Genomic DNA, 23,852 nt, shown 5'->3' on the forward strand with positions numbered 1-23,852 from the left:
TCTCACCCTCCTTCCCTCCAACGGCCACTTCCCTCCTTCCTCTCCCTCCCACTCTTCTCTTCTCTTCTCTCTCTCCTCCCACCGATGCCTTCTAACTACGGTCTCTCGGAAGTCGACGGCAAGAGCAAGCAGAACGCTTTCGCCTCGTCGTCCTCGACTCCTTCGACGGAGGTCAACTCGGACGAACATCCTCAACCCGCTGGAAAATTCGACGATCCTGCTTGGAACCCTGCTCTCAGCACTCCTTCAGGAGTTCATCCTCTGCTCGTCGATGAGCTCTTGCCTTCCGATAACTACGTCGACGGAATCTACTGGGGTTAGTCCTCCCTCTCTTCGATCCTCCTCCTCCCCTCCTCCCCTCCTCCTGCCCACGTCCTCAGTCAGCTTTTATGACCGAGATCGCTGACATCTTTGCCTCTACCTTTCGCAGCCGACCTGCCTGCTGGTCAACGAACAAGATGGGCTTTCAACCAAGCCAACACCGAGTCTCTTCGAGAGCTCAAGCACGTCGGGAAAATGTTCAAGAAGGACCCACTTTCGCCTATCAACGCCTACTTCTCTAGATACGTAGTAGGAGGTTTCGGCCTGTTCACTGAGGGATCAACCCTCTTCTCCATCGGTAACCTCACTCCTCTCTTCGCTGTCGCCTGGCCACAATGTTGGTCGACTCATCAGGTGAGCCTTTCACTTCCCCTCCCTCCCCCCTCCTCCCTTCCTCCAGACCTCTTCCTCCATGCACTCGAGATACAAAGACGTACAGTTGTACGAGGAGCCAGCTAGCCTTCTCCCTCCTCTCCTCTCTGAGCTCGTCCCTTTCGAGTCCGTCGACGCGTGAGCTCACCCGTTTCTTCTTCTCGTGTTTTTTTCTTTTCCTTCCAGACTTGCGACATTCGATGGGTGCACTCTATCGAGTACCTCGAGATCGCCGGTATCATCGTCGGACAGGTCCTGGTTGGATTCGAGGGAGATTGGGTGGGACGAAAGTTCGGACTCGTCCAGGACGCCTTGATCAGTGAGTCGTCTCTCTCGGCTTCAAATCGACGCATACAAGCTTCCAAAACTGATTGGATCTCTTCTTTCTTCATCAGTGTTCTTGGGACTTGTTATGCTTACCGCCAGTTGGGGAACTACGCTCGAAGGCTGGGTCGTGAGTCTTCTCGTCGTCGTCTTCGGACCCAAAACGCGTCCTGACCTTCTGTTCCATCTTCCTCAACAGATCTGCTACGCTTGGTGCCTCTTCATTTACGGAATCGGAGTCGGAGGAGAATACCCAATGACTTCAACTTCGTCTCTCGAGGCCAAGACTGGAGTTTCCGCGGAGATCATGTCGGACGACCGACTTCATCGAGGAAGGAACGTCGCTCTTGCTGTGAGTTTGTGTTTTGCCCTCGACCCGAGCTCAGCATCCTTGCTGACTTTCTGATCTTTCCCCTTTCTCAGTTCCTCATGCAAGGATGGGGTACCCTCTTCAATCAAGTCATTCTCATGTGAGTTGCTCGCTCGTCTTCCTCGTAGCCTGGTCGCGGTCGCTGAACGATCCTCATCCAACAGCGTCCTTCTCATCGTCTTCAACGGTGGTCGTGGAAACCCTCCCTACTCGGTCAAGGCTACTCAGTGGACGTTCCGTCTTCAGTTCGGAATCGTCGCCTTCATGACTCTCTGGCTCGCCTACCACCGATACTACCACGGAAACTACGTCGCTGATAGGAAGCTCCGAGCCGACAAGAAGAAGAAGTCGGTCACTGGCTACGATATCAAGTCCCTCAAGCTGGCCTTCTCTCACTTTGGAGGTCGAATGATTGGTACCGCTGGCGGGTGGTTCCTGGCCGATGTTCTCTTCTACGGATCCAAGCTCTTCCAGAGCTCGTTCATCAAGGTCCTGATCCCAGGAGGAGGAACCGTCATGACTGGGTGGCTTTACAACTTGATCAACAGTGAGTTCTCGCACGAGGAGGGAACGAGACGGGCTCGACGCGTCGCTGACTTTCGCTCCTTCCTCCTCCTCCGCTTTTCTCCCACTTCTAGTCGGAGTCTCGATGGTCGGATACTACATCGCCGCTCTTACTATGGATCACAAGCTTTGGGGAAGGAAGCGAATGCAGTGCTTCGGGTTCTTCATGCTCTTCGTGGGTCCTCTCTCCTCCCTTTCCTTTGTTCGACCTTCGCTGACCGCATTCCTCCTTTTATCTTCTTTCACAGCTCCTTTTCGCCATCGCTGGATTCGACTACGAGAAGTTACTTACTCCCTCTCACATCCACGGTTTCCAAGCCATCTACTACCTCTCCTCGTTCTTCACTCAATTCGGACCCAACTCGACCACCTTCTTGCTCGCTGCAGAGGTCTACCCTACCTCCATCCGATCCACCTGCCACGGTCTCTCCGCCGCCGCTGGAAAGTTCGGAGCCATGCTTCCCGCCATCCTTTACGCCTACATTGATACCAAAACCAAGTTCCTCGTCGTTACCTGGTTCGTCCTCGTCCTTCCCCTCGTTCTCGTTCGTTCGTGAGACTGATCATCTATCTCTCTTCTCGTTTTTCGTCCAGGTTCGCGCTCGCTGGTCTCCTTCTCACCGTCGTCTTCATCCCCGATACTACCGGTCTCGATCTTCGAGAGCAGGAGCGATACTGGCAGTGAGTTGAGCTTTCCATTCGTCGTCGTCGCGTCGCTGAACTGACTCCCCCTCCCCTCGTATCGCTTCAGGTTCGTCCGAGCTGGAAAGGCCGAGGAGTACCACGGTATCGCCGTTCACAAGCGACATCTCTCTCTCTGGGAGACGGCGATCCTCAAGAGGCATCTCGCTTACGATCCTATCAAGGACAGGGCTGCGAAGCTCGAGGAGTTGAGGTCAGTTTCGTCTCTTTCCTTTCCCCCCTTCTCCCCCTCTCCACGCCTTTCGCTGACCTCTCTTCCTTCCCTTTTGCATCTTCACAGTGAGGCGTACGCTCGAGAACTCCAGGCCAAGCTCAACGAGCTTCCCGGAGACGAAATCATCGAGGAGGACGGTCTCTCTCCCGAAGTCTCTCAGTACTTCAAGGAGCTCGAGGACAGGAAGAGGTCGCTGTTCAAGGAGAAGGACATCTACTCCGCTGAGGATATCCGAGAGTCTGAGAACCGAGAGGAGTTCACTCCTTGAATCTAGATATTTTGTTCGTTCTTGTTTCCTTCGACGTCGTTTTTCTTTCTCCCCTCGGCCCCTGGTTTGTTTTCACTTCCTTTTGCATGCTTCTGCTCTACACTTGTTACACCTTAGACGGATCTACCTCTATTTAGAACGCCCCTCTTACACGCCTTGCTTGCTCTCTCTAATGATATTCACTGCTCTGACTTTCGCGACGAGGAAGAACGAAAAAGAGAGAGCGAAGGAGACCAGCATCGCATCTTGCCAAGTCGTTCCAAACCAACCGAAGTACTGTAGTAGATAAAGCGAAAAAGAGCAGATCCGTCGAGATTATACGAGTGTTGTCTAAGAGGGTAAGGGGAGGAAGGGAAATATGGGAAGAGACTAGAAAGAAAGGGAGGAGATTCGACGTTCGTGCGGAAGGTCCGATCAAGGTTTCTGCCTGAGCTGTTTGCGAAGGGTCTGGACCTCGTCCTGAAGGGAGTTGAGTTCATCGAGAAGAGCGATTCCTTGGCCTTGCTCTCTGTCGGAGGGAAAGGGAAACGAGAAGGACGGGGGAAGGTCAGATTCGAGACGACTACGTCGAGGAGAGAAGAGAGGAGGAAGACGGAGAGAACGAACCGAGCTCGCTGATCGTCCATGTCGTCTCGGATCTTGGTGATCTCAGTACGAAGACGTTCAATCTCGGCTTCGAGACGGATCTGCATGGCTCGTTTCTCCTGAGCTGCTTCGTCGGCGAGGGTGAGCGCTCGAGTGGAGAGGGATCTGGGCAAAGAGAAGCGCGAGACAAGGGTTCCTTCAGTAAGGCAACGCTCGGAATATACGTGGCGCAGATGTACTCACTCGTTCGCCTCACTGAGAGAATCGCAGGCCTCGATCTGAGCGTTGAGGGAGATCTCGAGACGACGCTTGTCCTCCCGAAGAGCTGAGATCGTGTTCTCGAGCTCGTTGAACTGCTGAAGACTGCAGGTAGAAAGAGAAGTAAGGAAAGAGTCAGAGAGTGGTCGAGAGCAAGAAGGTAGCTCGAGAAAACGCGTCTCGAAACTCGCCTGTCTCCGTTCTTCCCCTCCGCGCTCAACCTCTCCTCCAAAGCCCTGACCTGACTCTGATACCTCTCCAACCCAGCTCGACTCTCCTGAACGAGCCTCTGAGCCCTCTCCGAGTTGCTCTTGTGGATATCTCGCTCCTTCGCATACTTGGCCGTCCGTTCGACGAGCATCTTCCCGTCCTCGACGAGAGCCTTGACTCGATCGGCGAAGGCTTGAAGTCCAGGGTAGGGAGCTGAGGAGCCGTTGCCGTTGGCGTAGGACTGAGAGAGAGCGGGGAAGTTGAAGTCGGATGGGGAGGGAGTGGGCATCGATCGAGAGGAGGTCGAGTCGTTGGATCGATGCGAGGTTCCGAGGGAGGGGGTTCGAGGTGAGAGGGCGGAGGCGGGTTTGGAAGGGAGGATGGCCCAGAGGGATTGGAGCTGAGCTTTGGTTGTTTCGTACTCGGCTGGGTTGGAGCCTGAAGAGTCGGTGGATCGAGTTCGTTTGCTGTAAAGAAGGAGAGGGAGCCGTTCGTCAGTCGACGTCTCGAAGATTGGAACGAACTAGGAGGACTCACGCTTCAACGATCTGTTTCTTCAGCGTATCCCTCTCCTCCATCCACCTTTTCTCCTCCTCAGCACCCAGCTTCTGAAGCCCATCTCGATCCTTCGTCAACCGAGCGAGCTCTCCTTCGAGACCCTCCCTCACGGCCTTCATCTCGACCTTCGACTCCCGAACCTGAGCTTCCAGACTCTCGTACTCGTTCCGAACCAGCTGAGCGAGGTGATCCACAGAGGCGTCCTCCGGCGGTGGTGGTGCCGGACTGAAGGCGAGTAGAGGTGAGAGAATCGTCCGAGCGTGTTCCGACGAGTCGTGAATGTTGCGATCCGACGACGACTGATTTTGTCCCTGGACTCTCCTTCGAAGCTCGACGATCTGAGCTTCAAACTCCTCCCTCATCTCTTTCCCCATCGTCCGTTCCCTCTCGAGCTCTTTCCTCATCTGCCTCATGTCCCCAGCGACGTTGGCCTCCCTCTCTCCCGAATCCTCGACGAGCTCCTCGAGTTCCCTGACGCGTTCTCGAAGACGTTCGATCTCGAGGGAGAGCTCGGTCTCCCGTTCCTTTCCTTTGGCATCAGGACCGTTCCGAGACGTCCTGTTGTTTGCGGAGTTGAGCCGTTGAAGTCGACGAGCCTCCCAGGCGAGAGAGGAAGCGTAGTGTTCGTTGAGTCGACGACGGAGAGCAGCTTCACGTTCGCTCACAGCCCACATGTCCTGAAGGAGAGAGGAGGCTTCGAGTCAGCTCAAGGACATGTGAGAGAGAGGTAAGAAGCTGGACTGACCTTCTCAGCTGATACAGCCCTCTTCTCAGCGACGGCGAGCTCCTCCATCGTCTGTTTGTTCATCCTAAAGTCAAAGAGTCGAGAGGAAGGGAGTCAGTTTCATCGAAGGCGAAGCTCTACGAAATCAGAGGCAAACTCACCTCTTGTGGTTGGCATGAAGTCGATCAAGAGTCCGAGCAGCAGTGAGGATCTTCTGCTCTCGTTGACATCGAGCGGTGAGCGATCCGAGTCGGTTCGTGAGAAGGGTGAGCTCCTGAAGGAGAAGAACGACGAAACGGTGAGCTTTTCTGCCTCTTTCGATTCACCAACGGGCGCCAAAGCGAGAAAATCTTCTAGACTTACCTTCTTGGAATCCTCTACCTCCTCCCAGCTCATGATCCGGTATCCCTCGATCCCTACATCGACCGACGCTTGCCCTGCCATCAAGCTCAACATGAGGTCCTCGTCGTTGTCGTGTCCTTGGGCCGGACTGCTCTGTCCGTTGGTGTAGATCGAGCCTGCCGACGACGAAGGAGCGGCGTTGTATCCATTCGAGTCGAGTCCGTTTCCGTTGGGTCCGAGGAAGTTTGACGAGGGAGGAAAAGCAGGGGAATGACCAGCGGTTGCTGAAGGGGAGGAGACGAAGAGCGAAGAGGGAAGCGAGAGACCGCTGTCGTTCTTGGAGTTGGGAGGAGCGTCTAGGGACCCGAAGGAGGACTGAGGAGATCCGAAGGAGATGGTCGGGGTTTTGCTGGTGATGGTGGAAGCGGAGGGAGGGTTGTTCGGACGAGGAGGTTGAGCTGAAGAGTACGAGTAGGGGTCGTTTGAACGAGGCTGAAGGCAAAAGGGAAAGTTTTTAAGGGGTCAGGTGTTGTATCTAGACTATTATGTCCCATCTGAGCGAGAACAAAAGAACTGAAAACCCTTTGAGAGGCAGGAACATCGAGACGAGTTGCGAGAACAATGCCATCCGACGACCTCGCTCTGTCCCTTCCTTCCTCCTTTTCCTCTGCTCCTTCGTCCTTCCTTCGATCTCAAACGCGTCTTTCTCGAGCTGCCATCTGACTCACCTTATCCATTCCTTCACCTTGACTGTTTCTCGACTTCCAAAAAGCTCCTGCGTTGATCCTTCCAGTTCCGTCAGAGCCAGGCGAGAGGGGTGAGCTAGGCGATTTCGGAGAGGTAGCGTTGACTCGCTCCCAGTCGAGAGAGATGTCGGATTGAATGGTTGGAAGGTAAGAACGAGCGGCCATGCACCCGAGGGATTGGTGGGTGGGAAGCGAGGAAAGGTAGGAAAGGGAGGAAGGGAGGTTGTTGGCGTTGAAGGGGAGGAAGGAAGGAGAGGAAAGTGGCGTCCCGGAAGTTCTCGAAAAAGGAAAACAAAGGGACGAGCTCTTGTTTTTTCTTCTGCTAGACGCGTCTTTCTCTTCATCCAAATCCATCTCAAATCTTCTCATCGTCTACATCGTTAGTTTAATCAATTCCTCGCTCAAACCTCAACCGTAACAACCGCAACACTCCAAGCAGGAAGCTCAACCGCGACCGCTCCTCCCTCCATCGACGCGTCCACAGGTCCCTTGATGTCGACGAGAATCTCCTGTCCAGGGATGTTGGCGGCCATGAGATCCGAAGCGGTGATGTACTCGTAGACGGCCGAAGTCGCGTTGAATCCGTCGAGGGAGATCGAGAGGGAGACCGGGGAGGGAGAGTAGTTGGAGGTTTTGAGGAAAACGTTGGTGTCCGTCGAGCTGGCGACGTAGGTGAAGTTGGTAGGAAGGGCGCTGGTGGTGACGGGAAGGATCGTGTCGCCTCGGTGGGTGGAGAAGATCTGGGACGGAGAGGGAGAAGGAGAGAAAGACGCGTCAGGGCAAAGTGAGGAGTAGATTTCGACGAGGAAGAGAGGACTGACCTTCTGGACGTAGTAGGAAGCTGAGGGGTAAACGGATCCAGCGTCGAAGAGTATAAGGTTGGGAGTCCACTGGAAGCGATTGATGTTCTCCAGCATCGGAGCGTAGGAGGCGGCGAAGACGATGTCCTGGAACGAAAAGCGAAGTGAGCATCCCAAAGGCGACAACTTCGAGGAATCGAATCACGAAAACTCACCGAGTTCCTCTCGAGCATAGTCATGTACGCAGCCTCTCCAGTAGCGGCTTGGAGGGTCGAGTATCGAAGTCGTCCTTCTGCGACGGTTCCGTAGAGAGCTGATTCGTTCATCGAGGTCGACGCGTACTCTCCCTCGAAGCTGTAAAGAGCGTGCGTTCAGAATCAGCCGCTTCTCTTTCGAAAGTTCACTGGACGGAAGATAGACTCACATCAAAGGCCCAGGTCGAGACTCGTTGTCGTAACGGTGCGCGTTTGCTGCAAACCAGTCTGGGGTCTCGTAGACGTGCTATCAAAGTAGAGAAGCAGATTCAGTTGATGTTTGAGATTAAAGGGAAGCAGTCGCCAGCTTCAACTCACTCGATCGGCTGGAGCAAGACGAGACGCGTCGAGAAAGAGTCAGCGTCGTTCGACTCGAGCGAAAATTCGAGAGGACTCACAGTACTCCTCAGGAGGGTCCAGAACCGTAACCGGTTGAGTCGTAGCAATCAACTTGAGATCGGGCCAGGCAGCTGAGATGGCAGACTCGTAGGCTGCCCATCGGTAGGCGGCGTAGGAGTCAGGCTCGAAAAAGTCTGAACGAAGAAAGCCATTGAGGGGTTAGTTTGGGAGCTCAGGGTTAAGGAGAACGAGAAGAACTGACCCTCGTTTCCAATCTCAATGTACTTGATGTTGGTGAAGGGCTCGGGGTGTCCGTACGCGGCTCGAAGGGCACCTGAGAGACGGGGAGGGGGGGGGGGGGGGGAAGGGAACGAGAGAGGAAGAAGAAAAGGACGGTCAGTCTTGACTGAGAAGAACATGAAGAGGGCTAGAGCTCACCGTATGGAGTGCTGACGTCTCCGAGAGTGAACTCGATCTGTGTAGAGGGGAGGGGGAACTCAGTTTGGCTTCCTCGTCGTCGCGTCGAACGGATGAACTCGCCTGGCCCAAAGCCTCCTCAACGAAGGGAGCAAGATCAGCCTCTGGAACGGTATGTCTCTCGAGTGAGTATCCGGCGTAGACTGAAGAGTTGAGAAGAGGAAGAGGGAAAGGAGTCAGCGGCGAGACGAGAGACAACGCGGGAGGTCGGAGATGTGGCTCACCTCCCATGATTCCTGTCACGTTGAGGTCTTCTACCCAGAGAAGATATTCCATCAATCCCAGGCCATCGGTGTTGATATACGACCAGTCTCCCATCCTTCCAGGTCTTTCTGATAGAGGACCGATAGTTCTACGAAGAAAAGAAAGCGTCAGAAGCGAAGGAGACCTCGACGCGACGGAACGAACTCACTCGTTCCACTTCCATCGAGTCTCAATCGTTTGTCCCTCGAGGTTGTTGCCTGAGAGTAGAAGTGCAAGTATGTTCAGCTTCGAATCAAAGTAGAGCGAGAAAGAGACGTCGACACACCACCAGGGAACCGCCATACCGAAGGCTTGACGTCGGCAATCACCTCGGCGAGGTCAATCCTCATTCCGTTCTCCCTGTGAGGAGAAGGCGCTTCGTATCAGTACTCGATATTTCACTGCTCGAATATAAAGTAGATACTCACCTGTCCTTGTAAGTAGGAGGGAACAAGCTGAACAACCCGAACAAAACCTCTCCGCTCTCTCCCTCTCCTCCGTTGACCTGAACGACGAAGGTATTGTTGAGATCCTCAGCCGAAGACGAAGGAGTCAGCTTGGTATCGAACTGCTTCCACTCGTCGGTGATGCCGGTGAAGTCCTGAGTAGCGAAGACGGTTCCGGTGGTGTTGCTGATGAGGGAGAGAGAGACGGTGAGGTCGGACGTGAAGGACGAGGCGAGTTTGGCGTAGAAGGAGGCTTTGTAGGTCCAATTGCAGTCAATTTTGATGCCTGAGAAGAAAGTTGAGATCGCATCAGTACCGAGGGTCGAGAAGAGAGAAGAGGGAGAGGGTAGACGAACCCCAGAACCCAGGATTCTCGAAGGAAGCGACGCCATCGACGACCTCGACCTTCAAGGAGTTAGGAAGAGCGCTGGAGATTCCTGCGGTGTCGTTGACGACCGAGATGGCAGTTCCGTTGATAGATGCCCAAGGAACGAGCGCAGTGGTCTGTTTAGCTACGTCGACGATTTGGAAGGCTCCTGAAGAAGAAAAAAGGACGAGAGGGAAAGGTGAAAAAAGGACGAGAGGGAAAGGTCAGCATTTGGTCGTCGTCGAGACGCGATGAGGAAACGACTGACGGTTCTGAAGAAGCTCAGCGTAGATTCCTGGGTAGGGAAGAGAAAAAGGAGAGTGAGCGGAAGGTTGAAGATGAGAGCTGCCAGGGAGAAGAACGTACCTCCATCTCCTCTAGAGAACGCGAACGACGAAAGGAAGGTCAGCTTCGAACGATCGACGGAGCCATGAACGAAGCACTCACGAGTTGTTGATGTCCTCGAACATGAAACCGTACCCTCCATCCGCCCCATGTCGAAGAAGACTTTCCTTGAAAAGAGAGGAAGGAAGATTGAGACGGTCAGCCCATCTTGATCGCGACGTCGACGAGATCACTCACAAATCCTCCCTCCTTCGAGATCGTCAATGAAACCGTATCGTCGGCTCTTCTGATCAGAGGAGAAGCATCCGCTAGAAGCGCGAGAGTAGCGGTGGTGGTGGCGATGAGATTGAAGGGTCGCATCGTCGAAGAGAGAGCTGGGGGTTGAAGAACAAAAGAAGTCGGAGGGATCGAACGGTCTTTGTGTTACGCGTCGGCGTTGGGATCCTGTAGGTTAGGCTGCATGATCTGATCAGCTGGCTCGTCGCTGAATCCTCTAGCATCGAAAAATAGAACCCAAAGAGGAAACTGGTCCAGAGCGACATGTCGGTCTAACGAGGGGACCGCCCAACTCCGGGCGCTGTTGACGCTTCTTAGGAAAATCCTCAGGTCGAACAGGTTTGGTGGTGCGTAGATCGGGACGGGTTGCCGAATATGAAGGTTTGTAGATTTGAGGCGGGCGGGAGGAGAAGAAAGACGAAGGAATGGAGGTAAGGGGGGAAGGCGGGAGGACGCGTCGTCTGCTTCTCCCCTTCATTGTTGATCGGGATCTAGAACGAGTCAAGGTAGAGGGAGGATAAACGTGATTTCATCATCATGATGATCATTCCTTCACAACAGCTCTCGTTGATTCGGTTGAGAAGAAGGAAAGCGAAAAGGAAGACTCACGAGAAAACGACCTCTCCTCCTCCCCCTCTTCACCACCCTCGCCAGCAAGCTTGAGCATGAAACTTTGACGTCTCAGTTGCGCAATGTGGTAATACCCGTTGAATCTTGAAGCTCCTGTAGGATGTAAAAGACGATCAAGAAAGGAGGGGGAGGTAGGAAAGTCAAGCAACGACGACGTCGGCCAATCAGCTTTGCACCTCAGATCTCCCACTGCGAGTCGGAATGACATCTCGAAAACCGGACTTTGTTTCAGCCAAGAGCGGAGAAGAGAAGAAAGATCAGTGAACGCTCGGCGAGAAAGAGAGAGGACGGGACAGGAGGGAGGAAGAAGGAGCTCACGTTGAGCTCGAGTTGAGCGTCGCTTCGAGAGACTGGCAAGAGGCTCGACCTTCTTCGAAGAGTTCAGGACTAAAAACAAGAGGTCAACAAGCAGCTTGATTCTCTTCTTGAGCTCTAGCGGCGAAGTATAGGGCGAAGAGGAGGAGGGAAGAAAGGGGAGGGAGCGGGCTGTTGAGCTCAAGCATGACTGGAGGTGCTCGAGGAAGAGCTTTGAGGAGACCTGGCGTCGCGAGGATTTCGAGGACGAGTAGAGACGGAGTGATAGCTGACAGCGAGAAAACTGCCTGAGAGCTTGTTGTGGTTTGAGGGCAGCGAGAGAAGCGGAGGGTCCGAGGAGACGAGAGGGATTTCGACGTCGAGCTGCTTCCTTCCCTCCAACCTCTTCCTTCCTACCGGGCACTTTCTAAAGCTCGAAGCTCTATCACGTACTATTCATCATGGTGAGTTCTCTTCATATCTCGATACTCTCGCAGAGAAAACGAGAGAGCTAACTCGTCCTCCGTGTTTACCCTTCCTTCCTCCCTCCGGTCCTCCAGGCTCGACGATGTGTAGCTTGCAATTCGTCCGTCATCAACATCGACAGTTCAGCTGGAGGATCTTACTGTGGAGGATGTGGAATCGTACTGGAGGAGAACACGATCGTCTCCGAGATTACGTTTGGAGAGACGAGTGGAGGAGCAGCCATGGTCCAAGGAAGTTATGTCAGTGCGGATGCAAGTGAGTCAGACTTCCTTCCTTCTCAGCCCACTTTCTTCGGTTCTGTGGACCTCGAAATGCCTCGAGCTGCAGACCTACGCGTCTCTAGACTCTCTAGGAGCTTTCTTGGGTCTCTCCTGGTTCTCTGGAGGTGGATGGAGCGAGAGAGAGAGCTCACGAACGAGCTCAAGCTGACCTCCTCCTTCTCTCCCGCTCCTCCCTTTCAGCTCGAGCTCACACCTCTGGACCTTACAACCGAGGATCTCAAGAGTCGAAGGAGCAAGCTATCGCCAACGGTCAGTCTACTTACTCTCCTTCTTCCCTCCTCCGTCCTGTTCCTGATCCTCTCTCCCGGGTTCCTCACAGGTAAGAAGCGAATCCGTCAACTCGCTCAGGGACTCAAGCTCTCAGAACGTCTCTCGGATGCTGCCCAACGATGGTTCAACCTCGCCGTCTCTACCAACTTCATCAAGGGAAGGAGATCAGGATACGTTATCGCGGCTTGCCTCTACATTACGTGCAGAATGGAGAAGACAAGTCACATGTTGATCGATTTCAGCGACATGCTTCAGGTGAGCTTCGTTCTTTCTTTCTACTGTCTGAGCTTCTTTGCGTGAGAATCAGAGCTGATTGTTCTTTCATCTTCTTCATCAGGTCAACGTCTTCGTTCTCGGTACGTGTTTCGAGCGTCACGACGCGAAGGAAGGGCCTTGAACCGAAGAGGACGAAGCTGACCTCTCGCCTCCTTCCCTCCTCCCTCCCGTCCTCTTTCCTCCTCCAGGTTCCACCTACCTTAAGCTCGTCAAAACCCTCAACATTACCATCCCCATCATGGATCCCTCCCTCTACATCTCTCGATTCGCCGCTCTCCTCGAGTTCAAGGAGGAAACCCAGAAGGTCGCCACCGACGCCGTTCGACTCGTCCAACGATTCAACCGAGACTGGATGGCTACCGGTCGACGTCCAGCAGGAATCTGTGGAGCCTGTCTCCTCCTCGCCGCCAGGATGAACAACTTCCGTCGGAGCATCCAGGAGATCGTCCAGGTCGTCAAGATCGCCGATACCACCGTTCAGAAACGACTCGACGAGTTCAAGGCCACTCAGAGCGGAGCTCTCACCATCCAGGACTTCAGGACGACATGGGAGGCCAAGGAGGAGAACCCACCTGCTTTCACGGCTGCTCACAAGGTCAAGGAGGTCAGGGTTCCGAAGGGGAAGGGGAAGGGAAAAGGGAAGGGGAAGGAGAGAGCTGTCGACGAGCCGATGGAGGAGGAGGACGAGGAGGTCGAACCTATCGAGGAACCCATCGAGTACGTAGGAGGACCTTCCACGTCTCTCATCGGAACTCCCAACGCTCGACTTGATAAGGGAAAGGGTCGGGAAACTCCTCGTCGACCACTCAACGCCCTCGACGCCGAGGGCTCGCCGTCGGTCGGTCCTTCAACACCAGCCAACGAGAACGACGCCGTCTTCCGAACAGCAGCAGACTTCGACGCCGAGGAGGACGAGGAAGGGAACGAGAAGGACGACGACGACGAGGAAGAGGGAGAAGGAGAAGACTTCACCGCTCAGATGAGAGCCATCGATCCCGGTCTTCGAGACTCTCCAGGCGCGTCCTCCTCAGTCGTCGGACGATCCTCGCCACCACCGGACACCCAACCCATCCGACCTTCCTCCTCCTTCGACGCTTCTCGATCTCAACAACCACCAGCATCCTCCTCCCAACACGTTGCATCCCAACAAGCTTCAACCTCCGCTCGACCCATCTCCTCGAAACCCTCCCAACCTCCCTCCAACGTCAACGAGAACGAGACCAACGACGAGGACGAAGACGAAATCGCTCTCGCCATCCGAGACGAAGTCACCGAGCAGCTCGAGTCTGCTCAAGGAGCCGAGTTGTTGGGAGAGTTGAACGACGCGGATCGACGAGCTGCTGAACGGAGAGCGATGGAGATTGAAGGGAGGGAGCTGGAAGGGTTGGACGAGGACGAGTTGGATCAGTTCATCATGACCGACGAGGAGGTGAGGGTCAAGACGAGGTTGTGGATGGAGTTCAACAAGGAGTATCTGCAGAAGCTTGCTGGTGAGTCGTCGACTTGCGTTGGGAGGAGGGCGAGAAGAAAAACGACGCGTCGCTGATCCTCGTTCTTTCCGTTCTTCTTTCATTCCTTAGTCAAACAAGCCAAAGCTCAAGGAGATCCCGATGCTCAAGATGCTGCCAAGAAGAAGGTCCGTCTCGTTCCTACTTCCCCTTCCTCTCCCTCTTCTTTTCCTGACTCCCCTCCCTCTTCCTTCCCTTTTCACCCACAGAGGAAACGCAAAGATGGCGCCACCGGACCCGTCTCCGTCCGAGGAGCCACCCCTGCCGAATCCGCTCGAAACCTCGCTACCCAGAAGAAGTTCTCCAAGAAGATCAACTACAAAGCGTTCGAAACGCTATTCGACAACTCGGATCTGCCGCAGAGGATGAGCTCGAGGCAGCTGAGGGATAGTACGATTCCGAGAGGGAGTGAGGTTGGGGAGAATGAGAAGGAGGATGGGGCTGGGGAAGCGAGTGAGAGTGGTGTTGGAGGAGGAGGAGACGGGAGTGACGGGGAGAAGGAAGATGGTGAGTTGGGCGACGCGTCGTTTCTCCGAGGTTTCGAAAGTTGAGAGATCGAGAGGGGCTGACTGACTCTTTCCTCTTTCTTTCGCTCCTGCAGAATCCAACGAGAAGCACGACGAGATGCACGAGGAGGACGGATCGGACGTGAGTTTATCGTCTCCCTTTTTCCCCTCTCTTTCTTCTCTCCTCCTCAATCACATCTCCTTCAGTCTCCTCTCACTCCTTTTTCCCTTACTAACCTTCTCTATCCTCTCGTCACCTTAATTTGTTTTTCTTTTTCCTACAGGACGACGACGCCCCTCCTCCCTCGAAGAAGGGACGATCGGACGCCCAGCACGACCCGGACTTCCTCACGCTCAGCAGCAGTTTCGCAAGAGGCGGGGACGACGACGACGATGGGTTCGAGGAGGTCTAGTCGAGCGTTGGAGTCGCTTTTTTTCTTTGCTTTTTGATTTGGGAGTCGGGTTGGGTTGGAGAGCAGGACGCGTTTCGGCTCTTGTTTGTTTTCGCTGGTTTATTCACTTATGTTTTTCTCGCTTCCCTTCATCTCTCTCTCGTCTCTGGGATACACACATACACTAGCTACTACTCTACGAGGCATTCTCTGTAAACCTCAACTCGAACGAAGGAAGAAGGCAAAAAGAAACAAGGGGCTGGATTTCGAAGCTCCCTTTGTTCGTTTCAGAATCTCGAAGGAGACCTCGACCGAATCGAGCTCACCTTCCCTCCTCCTTCCTTCCTCCTCCTCAACACCCACTCAACAACCATGCCCATCCTCTCCACCCCCTCCTCATCCCTCTCCGAAGACGACTCCCACCCTACGGAAACCTCTACGACGCAGCATGCGACGGAACTGATGCTCTCGAAACTGCTCGACGAGTGGAGAGCGACCGATGCGTTCCAAGCTGGAGGAGCGCCGTGAGTCTCTCTCGCTCCAAGGGAAGATTTCCTCGCAAGCTGATCGAGTGTTTTGTTGCAGTCCCGTCTTGGAGAAGAACTCTCACGTTCAGTACCTGGCGAAGAACCTGTTCAAACTCCCCGCTCCGTTCGTTTCTTTGGATGCTTCTCGACCTTGGATGCTCTACTGGATCTTGCATTCGTTCGATCTACTTGGGGTTGCGTTGGATCAGGCTACGAAGGATAGGTTAGTTCTTCGAAGATTTTCACCTTGTCGCTTTTGAAGGAGAAGAAGAAACGAACGAAATCGTCGAGCTCACCCTCTCTCTCCTTCTTTTGTTCTCCTCCTCCTTCGTTCGCAGAGCCATCGCAACGATCCTGTCGTGCCAGCACCCCTCAGGCGGGTTCGGAGGAAACGTCTCCCATCTCCCTCATCTCTTGACCACCTACGCTTCTATCTGCTCGCTCGCCATGCTCGGAGCAGGCTGGGAATCCATCGATCGAACAGCGATCTACTCGTTCTTCATGAGGATGAAGAGGCAGGATGGAGGGTTCGCGGTGTGTCAAGGAGGGGAGGTCGATGTTAGGTTAGTAGGGTACACTGTCTTTTTTTTTTTGATAGGAGAAGCCTTGCTGACTTTTGAATTCGTTGTCGTTTTCTCTTTCGAAGGGGAGTCTACTGCCTTCTCGCGACGGCGACGCTGTTGAACTTGTTGACGCCAGAGCTGGTGGAAAAGACGGCTGATTTCGTTGCTTCGTACGTCTCTCTACTCTTCTCTCTATCTTCCACTCTCTTGCTAACCTCGTCCCGCCTTCGTTTTCAGCTGCCAAACCTACGAAGGAGGCTTCTCCGCCTCCCCTTCCTCCATCTCGCACACCTTCTTCTCTCCCTTCACCACACCCGTCCAACCCCTCATCCCTTCCTACCCCATCCCAACTCCTTTAGGAGAAGCCCACGGAGGCTACACCTCCTGCGCCGTCCTCTCCTTGCATCTCCTTCGTCCTCTCGCAACTCCAACGAAACCCGTCAACGAGAAAGCGTTGCTGAGATGGAGCGTCATGATGCAGGCGAGTGCGGTCGATGGAGGCGGGTTCAAGGGGAGGAGTAACAAGCTGGTGGATGGGTGTTACGGGTGGTGGGTTGGAGGGAGCTTTACGGTGCTGGAGGAGATGGTGAAGAAGGCCAGAGGGGAGGAGGAGAAGGGGAGGGATGAAGGTGAGTTTGGGCAATGAGATGGTTTTCGCTGCTCTCGTTCTTGCTCGAAGCTGATCATTTTCCACTTTGGTTTGGATCGGCTCTGGTAGGTGCTCTCTACGACCGAGGTTCGTCCCTCTTCGCATCTCTTTTCTCGCTTCTTCGCTCCGTCTCGTCTCGTCGAAACTGACGCGTCTCGTCTCTTTTCCTCTCCTCAACAGCCGCTCTCCAAGAATTCGTCCTCACCCTAGCCCAACACCCTAAAGGTGGTCTTCGAGATAAACCTCCCAAGTTCGTCCCATCTCTTCCCTCCTCTCTCGCTTCCCAAACTCACCTCCCCAGCCGTTTTCGTCGTCCCCGCTCACAGAAACGCAGACTTCTACCACACCGTCAACAATCTCGCCGGTCTCTCCTCCTCCCAACATCGGCTCATCCTCTCCCCCGACCGTTGCACTGGACTCGCTAAAGCCTGGCGTCCCTCATCCACGGAGGGAGGGAAGAGCGGGAGCGGGTTGAGCGACGAGAAGCAGAGGGACGTGTTCGTCCAGGCTTTGGGGTGGAAGGAGCTCGAGTCGCAGTTTCTGAGTTTGGGAGGAGAGGGGAACAGGGTGGTGAGTCGGCTTGTACCGCTTTCTTTTCGTTCGAGAGGAGCTCGGCGCGTCGAAACTCGAAACTCGGAACTGACTTTCTTCCCCTTTCCGTCTCTTTCGTGTTTGTCGTGAGCAGAACACCACCCACCCAGCGATTAACATCTTGCTGCTGAGGGCAGAGCCGATGATGAGGAGGTTCTACAATCAGGAGAAGGATTTCGGCGTGAAGGCTGAGTAGCCGGGCGGGCGAGGGGAGGGAGAGAGGGAGGGAGAGCGAGGGTTGAGATTCAGGAGTGTTATGTGTTCTTATCTATTTCAGTTTGATTATCTTGCGGCTGAGGTGGGTCGGGGGAAAGGAAGAGGAGAGGAAGGGAGAGGAAGGAGGGATCGAAGGAAGAGGAGGAGACGAGAACCGTCCAGCTCGAACGTTCCTTTCTCCCCACCTCTCTCGCGAAAACCTTGATTGAGAGCGGAGACTTTGAAACCTCATGGATAACGGCTGCGAGAAAACGTTAAGGGACCTAGGCCGAGGGATCCTGAGAGAGGAAAACAAAGACGAGTCAGTCGACGTGTCGAAAAGAAAGAGAGAGCGAGAAGGACTGACCTCGAGAAGAAGTTCGAACTGGGTAGATCCTGAATTAAGCTCCTCGAAGTCACCGTAGAATCCTCTGAAACCCCAGGCCCCAAAGCTTCAGTCAGCGACGCAGGGCAGCAGCGGAGGAAGAAAGGAACGACCGGAGACTCACTCGGCTCCGAACACGACTCTTCCATACATCAACCCGTAGCTTCATCCATGAGATTCAATGATCTCCTCGAGGACGACGTCTCTGGATTCTCTTCTAGCTACTGCTGCTGAAGAGGAGTACCTAGGTTCGTGATCGTCGTCTTCCTCGACGCAGAGTTCTCCATCGTGGTTGGTAGGAATAGAGCTGATGTAGTCTCCTTTATCTCCTTCGACGAATTCAGCGACGAGGATTCCATCGACTGGGAACCATAGCCTGGAAGGAGAAAGAGCGAGAGTGAGGTTCACGACGCGTCGTCCAACAGGAAGGAACGACTTACTCGTCGAACCGGCTTGTCCACAGGTCCCAGATGACGATTCCATCCTCGTTCCGGAGTTCCAGCTTCTCGTAGGTCCCAGAAACGCCTTCTACGGCAACCGAGAGCTCCTAAAGAAGAACAAAGCCAGCAACGTCAGCATCGTCTCAAACGAAAAGATCGAGGTGGACGAACAGAGACGGGAGGGAACGTGAGAAGCTGAGCGGCAGCAGGAAGTGACAAGTAGTCAGCGAAGAAAGTGGAATGTGGGAGCGAGGATGAAGGGACGGACCATGACACAGCTGCGATCATCGTACACCGAAAGCCACTGATCGTTACGGTCCTTGATCGCAAAGTCGAGCTCGTTCGTCTCCATGAGCCTCATATACGAAAGAGCTGGGTTGATCTGAAGCTGAACATCATCATTTTTGACTTCTTTCCTGCTCAGGACTCGGACCTCCGAACCAGCGAAGGCGAGGAGTGCTTCTGGCGGACGTCCACCGCGAGACGCGTGAAGGAAGGAAATGATCAGCTCCTCTCTTCTCTCGTACCCTTCGCCCATCTTCCAGGGAGGAACCAAGACTGGGGACTCACCGTTCCAGTCTTGCCATCTAGTTGAATTCGCCATCTGCCTCCATTCGGCGGTTCGGAGAGCGCTGTTCTCCCAAGTCCTCCCCACCGGATAAGGCTCGGTGAGATCCTCGTAGACGATTCCCATACCTGCATGAAGGCAGATCTGTCTCCAACGCTCCTCGACGAGTTCTTCTGTGGAACCAAAGAGGTAGGTTCGGACGGATTTGTTGAGCTGGGAGAGGGCGACGTGAGTTGAGAGAGCGAGAGGTCCGACGAGAAAGGACTGGATGTGAGCGATGAGCTCGTAGGGGAGAAGGAGGCGACGTTGGTAGGATAGAGGAAGAGCTGCAGAGCAGAATAAAGAGCAGCTGATCAGTGAAGCTAAAGATTGAAGGAGAAGAGATAGACGAACCATCGAGACGTCGCTTTCGAGCTCTGTCGGTTTGGATCGTTCGCTTCAGGACATCGAGAAGCTGCCAACGAAGGGATATGCGTTGAGTTCCGAGAGGCACGCCTAGGTGGGCTACTAGAAAGCTCACCACTTCCTTCTCCTTCCAGTGCAGGCTCCCCCTCCAGTGATCCCATTCGTGGCGAGAGATTCCCCTTCTCTCGAGGGCTTGCTGCACATCTGTTGGGAAGACCAGCTGTTGAGAAACATGTCGGACCGGCTTTCAAATGAGCTGAAGTCCAGCTCACCTTCAAGACTGTAAGAATCTGGGTCCATGGCGAGAAGAAGGGAAGGAGAGAGGAGGATGAGAGTCGGGAGGGAAGGAGCGAAACGGCGACGAGCTTCCTTTCGTTTTAGCTCTTTCCTTTCGATCCCTAACGACCAGCACCCTTCCACCTTCTTCCATCTTTCTCTCCATGTCTGGCAACCCCGACGACTTCTCTTTCTCTGGAGGACTCCCTTACGACGAAGCCGAATCTCGCTCAACAGCAGCACCATCGAAACCCTTCAACCCCGACCTCGACTTCGCGCTCGACGACATCGCACCTCCGAGGAGAGGAGGAGGACGAGATGGAGAGTACCGAGAGTACAGACAGGAGGACAGGAGAGAGAGGAGAGAACCGCAGGAGAGGACTGCCAACTTGTATCGTGAGTCTATAGAAAGAGGAAAGAGAGTTGAAAGGAGAGAGAGCATCGAAGCTGACCTCGTCCTTCCCTTCCCCTTCTTCTCCCTTCCTGCCCTCAGTTCTGTCCGAGATCAAGCCCGTAGTGCGTCGACAAAAGATGGTAAGTACTCTGTCTTTACTCTGACCTCGAACCTCTTCGATGCCCGCTTGGAGCTTGAGGGACCTGTTCGAAGGGAAGGGAGGCCGAGAAGGAAGTTGACCTTCCCTCCTTCCCTCCTTTGCTCGTTTCAGGCTTCCGATCTCCTCGAGGAAGATTGTGAGTCCAACAGCACTCGTAGATTAGACGAGATGCACTCTGACGCGTCTGATCACGTCCTCTGCTTTCCTTGATCGTTCTCCAGACTCTGTCGACGAGGTGGACGTCCCAGCCTACCCCGTCCCCGTCGACGATCCTTCCATCCGAACCAACGCTCTCTACTTCCAAGGAACCCCCTTCACCGAACTCCCAACAGGAAAGATCTTCACCTACATCAGCTCGTTCAGCGCTTCGGTCCCTCTCGGTATCGAGTGGATAGCAGATGACTGCAAGCTCGCTTTCCTTCCTTCCCTCCCCTCCTCTCCGAGCTTCTCTCGCCTCGAACTTCCACTTCATCCCCGCTGACATTCAACTCTCCTTTCTTCTGGAACGTCTCCAGGTCTGGTCGTCGTCTTCCCATCCCAAAAGTCGGCGTCCATCGCCCTCGCTTCTCTCCTCGTCGACCCAGAACCCTCCTCCGCCTCGACAACAGGTCAACTCGTTCCCTTGTCGCTTTGGCCGAAGGAGTACAAGCAGCCCAAGCCAGCAGGAGAGCTCAGGATGGAGGTTGATGAGGGAGAGGGAGCTGCTGGAGACTCTCCGGAGGTCATGCAGGGTGTGATTGAGGTTCGATGGGCAAAGGTCGACGACAAGAAGGGTTACTCGAAGGTGAGTGCTCTTTCTACACTTGATTTGTTTTCCATGGATTTTTAGGCCACTAGAAAAGCTGGGAAATCGGGTTGAAGGAGGTACGAAGGTGTGAAGGGTAGTTGCGACCTCGCGTCGTCTCGAACTCGAAGCTCACCTCTCCCTCTTCCTCTTCCCCTTGTTCTCCCTCTCCTCGTCCAGGGTACCGCCTCCAACTTCTACCGCAAAAACGGTCATCAAGCTGGGAAACCTCAAGCCTCCTTCGACGACCACCCTTCCTCCTCTTCGCGTCCTGGTCGAGCAACGAACACCTCCTCCTGGGCTCACGACCTCCACGACGACATCTCCTCCCCTTCCTCCTCCTTCAACTCCCGCGGTCTCCCTTCGAGACCCTCCTACCCTCGAGATCCAGAAGTCCCCTTCCAAGAGATCGGCGTCGACCTCCTCGCACCTTCCTTCTCCCTCGAACGACCCTCCCACTACCGCGGCGACGACAACGACGAGGACGACGCTGCTAGGAGAGGTCACAGTATTCGAGGACGAAGTCGACGATCAGCTTCCCCTCCCAACCTCGCCGCTCCAAGCGAAAGCTCAACTCGACGAGCCGCGTCCCTCCTCAAACGATTCGCTGGACGGTCGAGGTCAAGATCTCCTCCTGGATCGAAGCTCTCGGAGAGGATTGCCAAGATTCCTTTGGACGAGAGGTTGGGGATCAAGCTTTCTGCTTCGGGAGATCTGCTCGGGGAGGACGACCTGCCTGGTGGAGGAGGGATGAGGATCGACGAGAGGGAGGCTGTCGACGAGGTGGATCTGATGGCTGCGATTGGAGGAGGCAAAGGAGCTGGAATGATGATCGATCGGCCTTACGTCCAGCAGGGAGCTATTCCGAGGAGGCAGGGGTCTTCGTCGTTTGGAAGGAGCGGGGAGAGGGGAGTTTACGAGGGGGAGAGAGGAGTAGGAGGAGGGAGGGAGTCGTTTGCGTCGAGGCAGCAGGAGGATCGAGGTGGGCGGAGGAATGATAGGGATTGGGAGAGACGAGGTGGGGAAAGGAGGGATGATCGAGGTGGGAGGGATGACAGGAGGGATGATCGTGGTGGTGGCAGGAGGGAGGCGAGAGCGGAGGATTTGGATTCGGAGCTCGAGGAGTTCTTGAAGAAGAGGTAGATTTTGGAGGAGTAGGCTTTGATGGGGAGTATGGTAATTTGTTACTGCTTATGATGCCTCGCTATTCTCCTTGCTGTTGATGCTCTCGCGTCCGCTAGAAGGAAGAGACAACCACCCTCGACGCGTCTGCTTTCTCCTCCGCATTGGAGCGTTTCTCGGCTGCTTCCCCGTTCTCGGATCCCAAAGCCAGTTGCGTAGAGAGTCTACGAAGTATATCATTAGCTCCGAGATTGCAAAGGCTAAAAAACAGATCCTACTAGTCCTCAAGCTCAACGCGCTCCACCTCCGAACAGCGAGCCCATCAGGTCTCCGAGCATGTTGGCTCCTCCAGCTCCTCGAGGAGGAGCGATCTTGAAGGTTTGTTGAGAGATGATTTGAACGGCCTGGCGAACGGAGGGCGAGGAGAGGAGGGAAGAGGTCAGCGAGGGAGTTTGAACGACGAGACGTGACTTCGTTCCAACGCTCGTTCGTCAATTGCGGAAAACAGCGAAACGAATTCCTCACCTCTCTAACATGCTCATCCCTCAACCCAGGTCTTCCCAAAACCCTGTACTTGGTTCCCACCAGCTCACTCCACCCAGCCTTCCCTTCCGGTCCAGCTCTCTGCACACTCCTCACCACGAGCTGCAGCCAATTCGCGACGGGGAGACTCGTAAACAGGATCTCGTCGTCGTCCTCGCCCGGTTTGGACGAAGGGAAGGGGATCCGTTGGAGGAGGAGGGACGGGTTGGCGGCGAGAAGGAGGGAGAGGAAGGTTTGGAGAGTTGTTCGGGCTGGGAGGATGGAAGGAGGGGAGAGGAGGAGGAAGGGAAGCGTGAGGCGGAGCAGGTAAGGTGAAGGATCGATGAGGCCGGATTGACACCTGTGGAAGAAGAGGAAGGCATGATTAGAGGTTGAAGAGAGAGATAGGGAAGCTTGTATAGTTGTGCAAACGAGGCAGGAGAGGACACTCACCACTCGAATCCCATCTCTCCGAGCAACCGTCCAGCGTCCCTCGTTCCAGCGGAGATGAGATGAGGTTCAGCCTTGAGGAAGTCCTTCTCTCGAACGAGCAGCGCCCCGATATAGTAAAGAAGAGTAGCGTCTCCTGCTGGCGATGTACCGTTCTTCGCTGTCCAGCTAGAAGGGCAAAAGAAGAGCGGGCCAGGTCAGCGAGACGATGGGAGGAAGGAAGGCAAAGAGAGTTGAGCTCGACAAAGAAGAGAAGGAAGGGAACTGACTTTACTGAAGCATCAATGATGGTCTTCCTCCAGTTCCCACTCGCTGGGCAAAGGGCGATCAAATTGGTGCATCGACCTAGGGGAACGAGACGAGAGCAAAGCAAACAAGGGAGGGCAAGAAGGTCAGCTTCGAGTTCCTTCCTTTCCTTTCCTTCCCTTCCCTCTTTTGCGATGGGATACTGACCTCTTGATACATCCGTGACCTTCTCAGCCTTTCCATCGTAAGCAGCGAGCATCAACACAGCCAGATCTACTCCACTTCCAGTCTCTCCCTTCTTGAGCAGAGCTTTGGAGACCTCGAAGAGAACGAGGATGGCTTCCTCTGGGTGACCGTGTGAGATGAGTCGAGCAGACGTCGTTCGAGTCTTTTGATGAGCAGAGTAGGCGTTTGATTCCACGAGGGAGAGGAGAGGAGGAAGAATGAGCGTAGGGTCGGTGGGGAGAGAACGGGGAGGCATGGTTGAGGGAAAGGGAAAGGGAGAGAAGGGGAAGCTGAGGTTCGCCGTGGGTGTTGGGAGGGAAGGCGGGAGGAGGAGGTCGAGGCTCGTCGCCGTCCTCTTTCTCGGCAGCAAATCTTGCAGGATGACAAAAAGTAAGATTCGGTATCCCCTCTCCGAGATCGAGAGGACGACTCAGAACGGAGATGGTGGAAACAAAGGCGAGGCAAGGAAGTCCAACGAGAGAGCGACGCGTTTCGTCCTTCGACATGTAGCACGCTAAAGTACACATCAAATCTCGTCACGGAAACTACATATTCTTAATTTAATACTACACAGCTCTACAGCACCTTCACAGGCATCCTCT

At 54.6% G+C, this 23,852-nt stretch overlaps 8 protein-coding genes across 8 annotated transcripts; 4 read left to right on the top strand and 4 right to left on the bottom strand.

Moving 5' to 3' along the window:
• The first annotated feature begins 19 nt into the window (after positions 1-19).
• BDY24DRAFT_377667 (major facilitator superfamily domain-containing protein) lies at positions 20-3,326 on the top strand. Its single transcript, XM_076638806.1, has 12 exons — positions 20-316; positions 431-675; positions 880-1,012; positions 1,089-1,147; positions 1,217-1,369; positions 1,441-1,487; positions 1,552-1,934; positions 2,026-2,126; positions 2,200-2,468; positions 2,546-2,632; positions 2,703-2,846; positions 2,934-3,326. The coding sequence occupies exons 1-12, from the start codon at positions 85-87 to the stop codon at positions 3,133-3,135; spliced, it is 2,055 nt and encodes a 684-aa protein (XP_076499784.1). The 5' UTR covers positions 20-84; the 3' UTR covers positions 3,136-3,326.
• Positions 3,327-3,357: 31 nt separating this feature from the next.
• Positions 3,358-6,795, bottom strand: BDY24DRAFT_377673 (Up-regulated during septation-domain-containing protein). Its single transcript, XM_076638807.1, has 9 exons — positions 6,541-6,795; positions 5,834-6,304; positions 5,632-5,744; positions 5,492-5,555; positions 4,726-5,423; positions 4,170-4,655; positions 3,964-4,083; positions 3,742-3,885; positions 3,358-3,643 (listed from the first exon to the last, which is right to left on the bottom strand). The coding sequence occupies exons 1-9, from the start codon at positions 6,721-6,723 to the stop codon at positions 3,550-3,552; spliced, it is 2,373 nt and encodes a 790-aa protein (XP_076499785.1). The 5' UTR covers positions 6,724-6,795; the 3' UTR covers positions 3,358-3,549.
• Positions 6,796-6,959: 164 nt separating this feature from the next.
• On the bottom strand, positions 6,960-10,249 carry BDY24DRAFT_438458 (glycoside hydrolase family 51 protein; the record flags this gene model as incomplete). Its single annotated transcript, XM_076644360.1, has 18 exons — positions 10,067-10,249; positions 9,932-9,996; positions 9,851-9,861; positions 9,753-9,779; positions 9,474-9,653; positions 9,100-9,403; positions 8,958-9,031; positions 8,841-8,889; positions 8,653-8,780; positions 8,492-8,571; positions 8,390-8,426; positions 8,214-8,285; positions 8,011-8,145; positions 7,931-7,938; positions 7,783-7,859; positions 7,574-7,712; positions 7,380-7,505; positions 6,960-7,298 (listed from the first exon to the last, which is right to left on the bottom strand). Exons 1-18 carry the CDS (start codon positions 10,187-10,189, stop codon positions 6,960-6,962), a joined length of 1,974 nt encoding a protein of 657 aa, XP_076499786.1. The 5' UTR covers positions 10,190-10,249.
• Positions 10,250-11,431: 1,182 nt separating this feature from the next.
• Positions 11,432-14,960, top strand: BRF1 (transcription factor TFIIIB subunit BRF1). The gene is made up of 10 exons (XM_076638808.1): positions 11,432-11,493; positions 11,590-11,770; positions 11,977-12,045; positions 12,116-12,321; positions 12,404-12,422; positions 12,531-13,832; positions 13,923-13,978; positions 14,060-14,357; positions 14,452-14,498; positions 14,641-14,960. The coding sequence occupies exons 1-10, from the start codon at positions 11,491-11,493 to the stop codon at positions 14,767-14,769; spliced, it is 2,310 nt and encodes a 769-aa protein (XP_076499787.1). The 5' UTR covers positions 11,432-11,490; the 3' UTR covers positions 14,770-14,960.
• Positions 14,961-15,039: 79 nt separating this feature from the next.
• BDY24DRAFT_377680 (protein farnesyltransferase subunit beta) lies at positions 15,040-17,290 on the top strand. The gene is made up of 8 exons (XM_076638809.1): positions 15,040-15,498; positions 15,614-15,838; positions 15,922-16,008; positions 16,076-16,467; positions 16,557-16,574; positions 16,668-16,737; positions 16,814-17,057; positions 17,173-17,290. Exons 1-8 carry the CDS (start codon positions 15,248-15,250, stop codon positions 17,272-17,274), a joined length of 1,389 nt encoding a protein of 462 aa, XP_076499788.1. The 5' UTR covers positions 15,040-15,247; the 3' UTR covers positions 17,275-17,290.
• A 209-nt stretch (positions 17,291-17,499) lies between these two features.
• On the bottom strand, positions 17,500-19,402 carry BDY24DRAFT_377692 (uncharacterized protein). Its single transcript, XM_076638810.1, has 9 exons — positions 19,344-19,402; positions 19,060-19,275; positions 18,669-18,992; positions 18,367-18,560; positions 18,270-18,293; positions 18,099-18,205; positions 17,783-18,034; positions 17,641-17,704; positions 17,500-17,572 (listed from the first exon to the last, which is right to left on the bottom strand). Exons 1-7 carry the CDS (start codon positions 19,369-19,371, stop codon positions 17,824-17,826), a joined length of 1,104 nt encoding a protein of 367 aa, XP_076499789.1. The 5' UTR covers positions 19,372-19,402; the 3' UTR covers positions 17,500-17,572; positions 17,641-17,704; positions 17,783-17,823.
• On the top strand, positions 19,398-21,901 carry BDY24DRAFT_377696 (uncharacterized protein). Its single transcript, XM_076638811.1, has 6 exons — positions 19,398-19,743; positions 19,841-19,881; positions 20,013-20,037; positions 20,123-20,305; positions 20,417-20,685; positions 20,866-21,901. Exons 1-6 carry the CDS (start codon positions 19,512-19,514, stop codon positions 21,826-21,828), a joined length of 1,713 nt encoding a protein of 570 aa, XP_076499790.1. The 5' UTR covers positions 19,398-19,511; the 3' UTR covers positions 21,829-21,901.
• A 196-nt stretch (positions 21,902-22,097) lies between these two features.
• GET4 lies at positions 22,098-23,558 on the bottom strand (the record flags this gene model as incomplete). Its single annotated transcript, XM_076644361.1, has 5 exons — positions 23,233-23,558; positions 23,049-23,124; positions 22,783-22,947; positions 22,333-22,690; positions 22,098-22,211 (listed from the first exon to the last, which is right to left on the bottom strand). Exons 1-5 carry the CDS (start codon positions 23,504-23,506, stop codon positions 22,098-22,100), a joined length of 987 nt encoding a protein of 328 aa, XP_076499791.1. The 5' UTR covers positions 23,507-23,558.
• Between the last annotated feature and the right edge of the window lie 294 nt (positions 23,559-23,852).

Source organism: Mrakia frigida (genome assembly GCF_051309035.1).
Source record: "Mrakia frigida strain ATCC 22029 unplaced genomic scaffold BDY24scaffold_4, whole genome shotgun sequence".
NCBI classification, from domain to species: Eukaryota; Fungi; Basidiomycota; class Tremellomycetes; order Cystofilobasidiales; family Mrakiaceae; genus Mrakia; species Mrakia frigida.

Excerpts from the sequence above, each read along its gene's own strand:
- BDY24DRAFT_377667 (XM_076638806.1), top strand. The coding sequence starts at position 85 with ATGCCTTCTAACTACGGTCTCTCGGAAGTCGACGGCAAGAGCAAGCAG. Across the intron at positions 1,148-1,216 it reads CTACGCTCGAAGGCTGGGTC|ATCTGCTACGCTTGGTGCCT; the intron begins GTGAGTCTTCTC and ends CTTCCTCAACAG. Across the intron at positions 2,847-2,933 it reads GCGAAGCTCGAGGAGTTGAG|TGAGGCGTACGCTCGAGAAC; the intron begins GTCAGTTTCGTC and ends GCATCTTCACAG.
- BDY24DRAFT_377673 (XM_076638807.1), bottom strand. The coding sequence starts at position 6,723 with ATGGCCGCTCGTTCTTACCTTCCAACCATTCAATCCGACATCTCTCTC. Across the intron at positions 6,305-6,540 it reads AAGGTGAAGGAATGGATAAG|CCTCGTTCAAACGACCCCTA; the intron begins GTGAGTCAGATG and ends TTTTGCCTTCAG. Across the intron at positions 4,084-4,169 it reads GAGGGGAAGAACGGAGACAG|TCTTCAGCAGTTCAACGAGC; the intron begins GCGAGTTTCGAG and ends TTCTACCTGCAG.
- BRF1 (XM_076638808.1), top strand. Across the intron at positions 13,833-13,922 it reads GTATCTGCAGAAGCTTGCTG|TCAAACAAGCCAAAGCTCAA; the intron begins GTGAGTCGTCGA and ends TTCATTCCTTAG. Across the intron at positions 13,979-14,059 it reads AAGATGCTGCCAAGAAGAAG|AGGAAACGCAAAGATGGCGC; the intron begins GTCCGTCTCGTT and ends TTTCACCCACAG.
- BDY24DRAFT_377680 (XM_076638809.1), top strand. The coding sequence starts at position 15,248 with ATGCGTTCCAAGCTGGAGGAGCGCCGTGAGTCTCTCTCGCTCCAAGGG. Across the intron at positions 15,499-15,613 it reads GATCAGGCTACGAAGGATAG|AGCCATCGCAACGATCCTGT; the intron begins GTTAGTTCTTCG and ends CTTCGTTCGCAG. Across the intron at positions 15,839-15,921 it reads GGAGGGGAGGTCGATGTTAG|GGGAGTCTACTGCCTTCTCG; the intron begins GTTAGTAGGGTA and ends TCTCTTTCGAAG.
- BDY24DRAFT_377692 (XM_076638810.1), bottom strand. The coding sequence starts at position 19,371 with ATGGACCCAGATTCTTACAGTCTTGAAG. Across the intron at positions 18,561-18,668 it reads TAGATGGCAAGACTGGAACG|AAGCACTCCTCGCCTTCGCT; the intron begins GTGAGTCCCCAG and ends GACGTCCGCCAG. Across the intron at positions 18,206-18,269 it reads TCACGTTCCCTCCCGTCTCT|GAGCTCTCGGTTGCCGTAGA; the intron begins GTTCGTCCACCT and ends GTTCTTCTTTAG.
- BDY24DRAFT_377696 (XM_076638811.1), top strand. The coding sequence starts at position 19,512 with ATGTCTGGCAACCCCGACGACTTCTCTTTCTCTGGAGGACTCCCTTAC. Across the intron at positions 19,882-20,012 it reads TAGTGCGTCGACAAAAGATG|GCTTCCGATCTCCTCGAGGA; the intron begins GTAAGTACTCTG and ends TGCTCGTTTCAG. Across the intron at positions 20,306-20,416 it reads CGAGTGGATAGCAGATGACT|GTCTGGTCGTCGTCTTCCCA; the intron begins GCAAGCTCGCTT and ends GAACGTCTCCAG.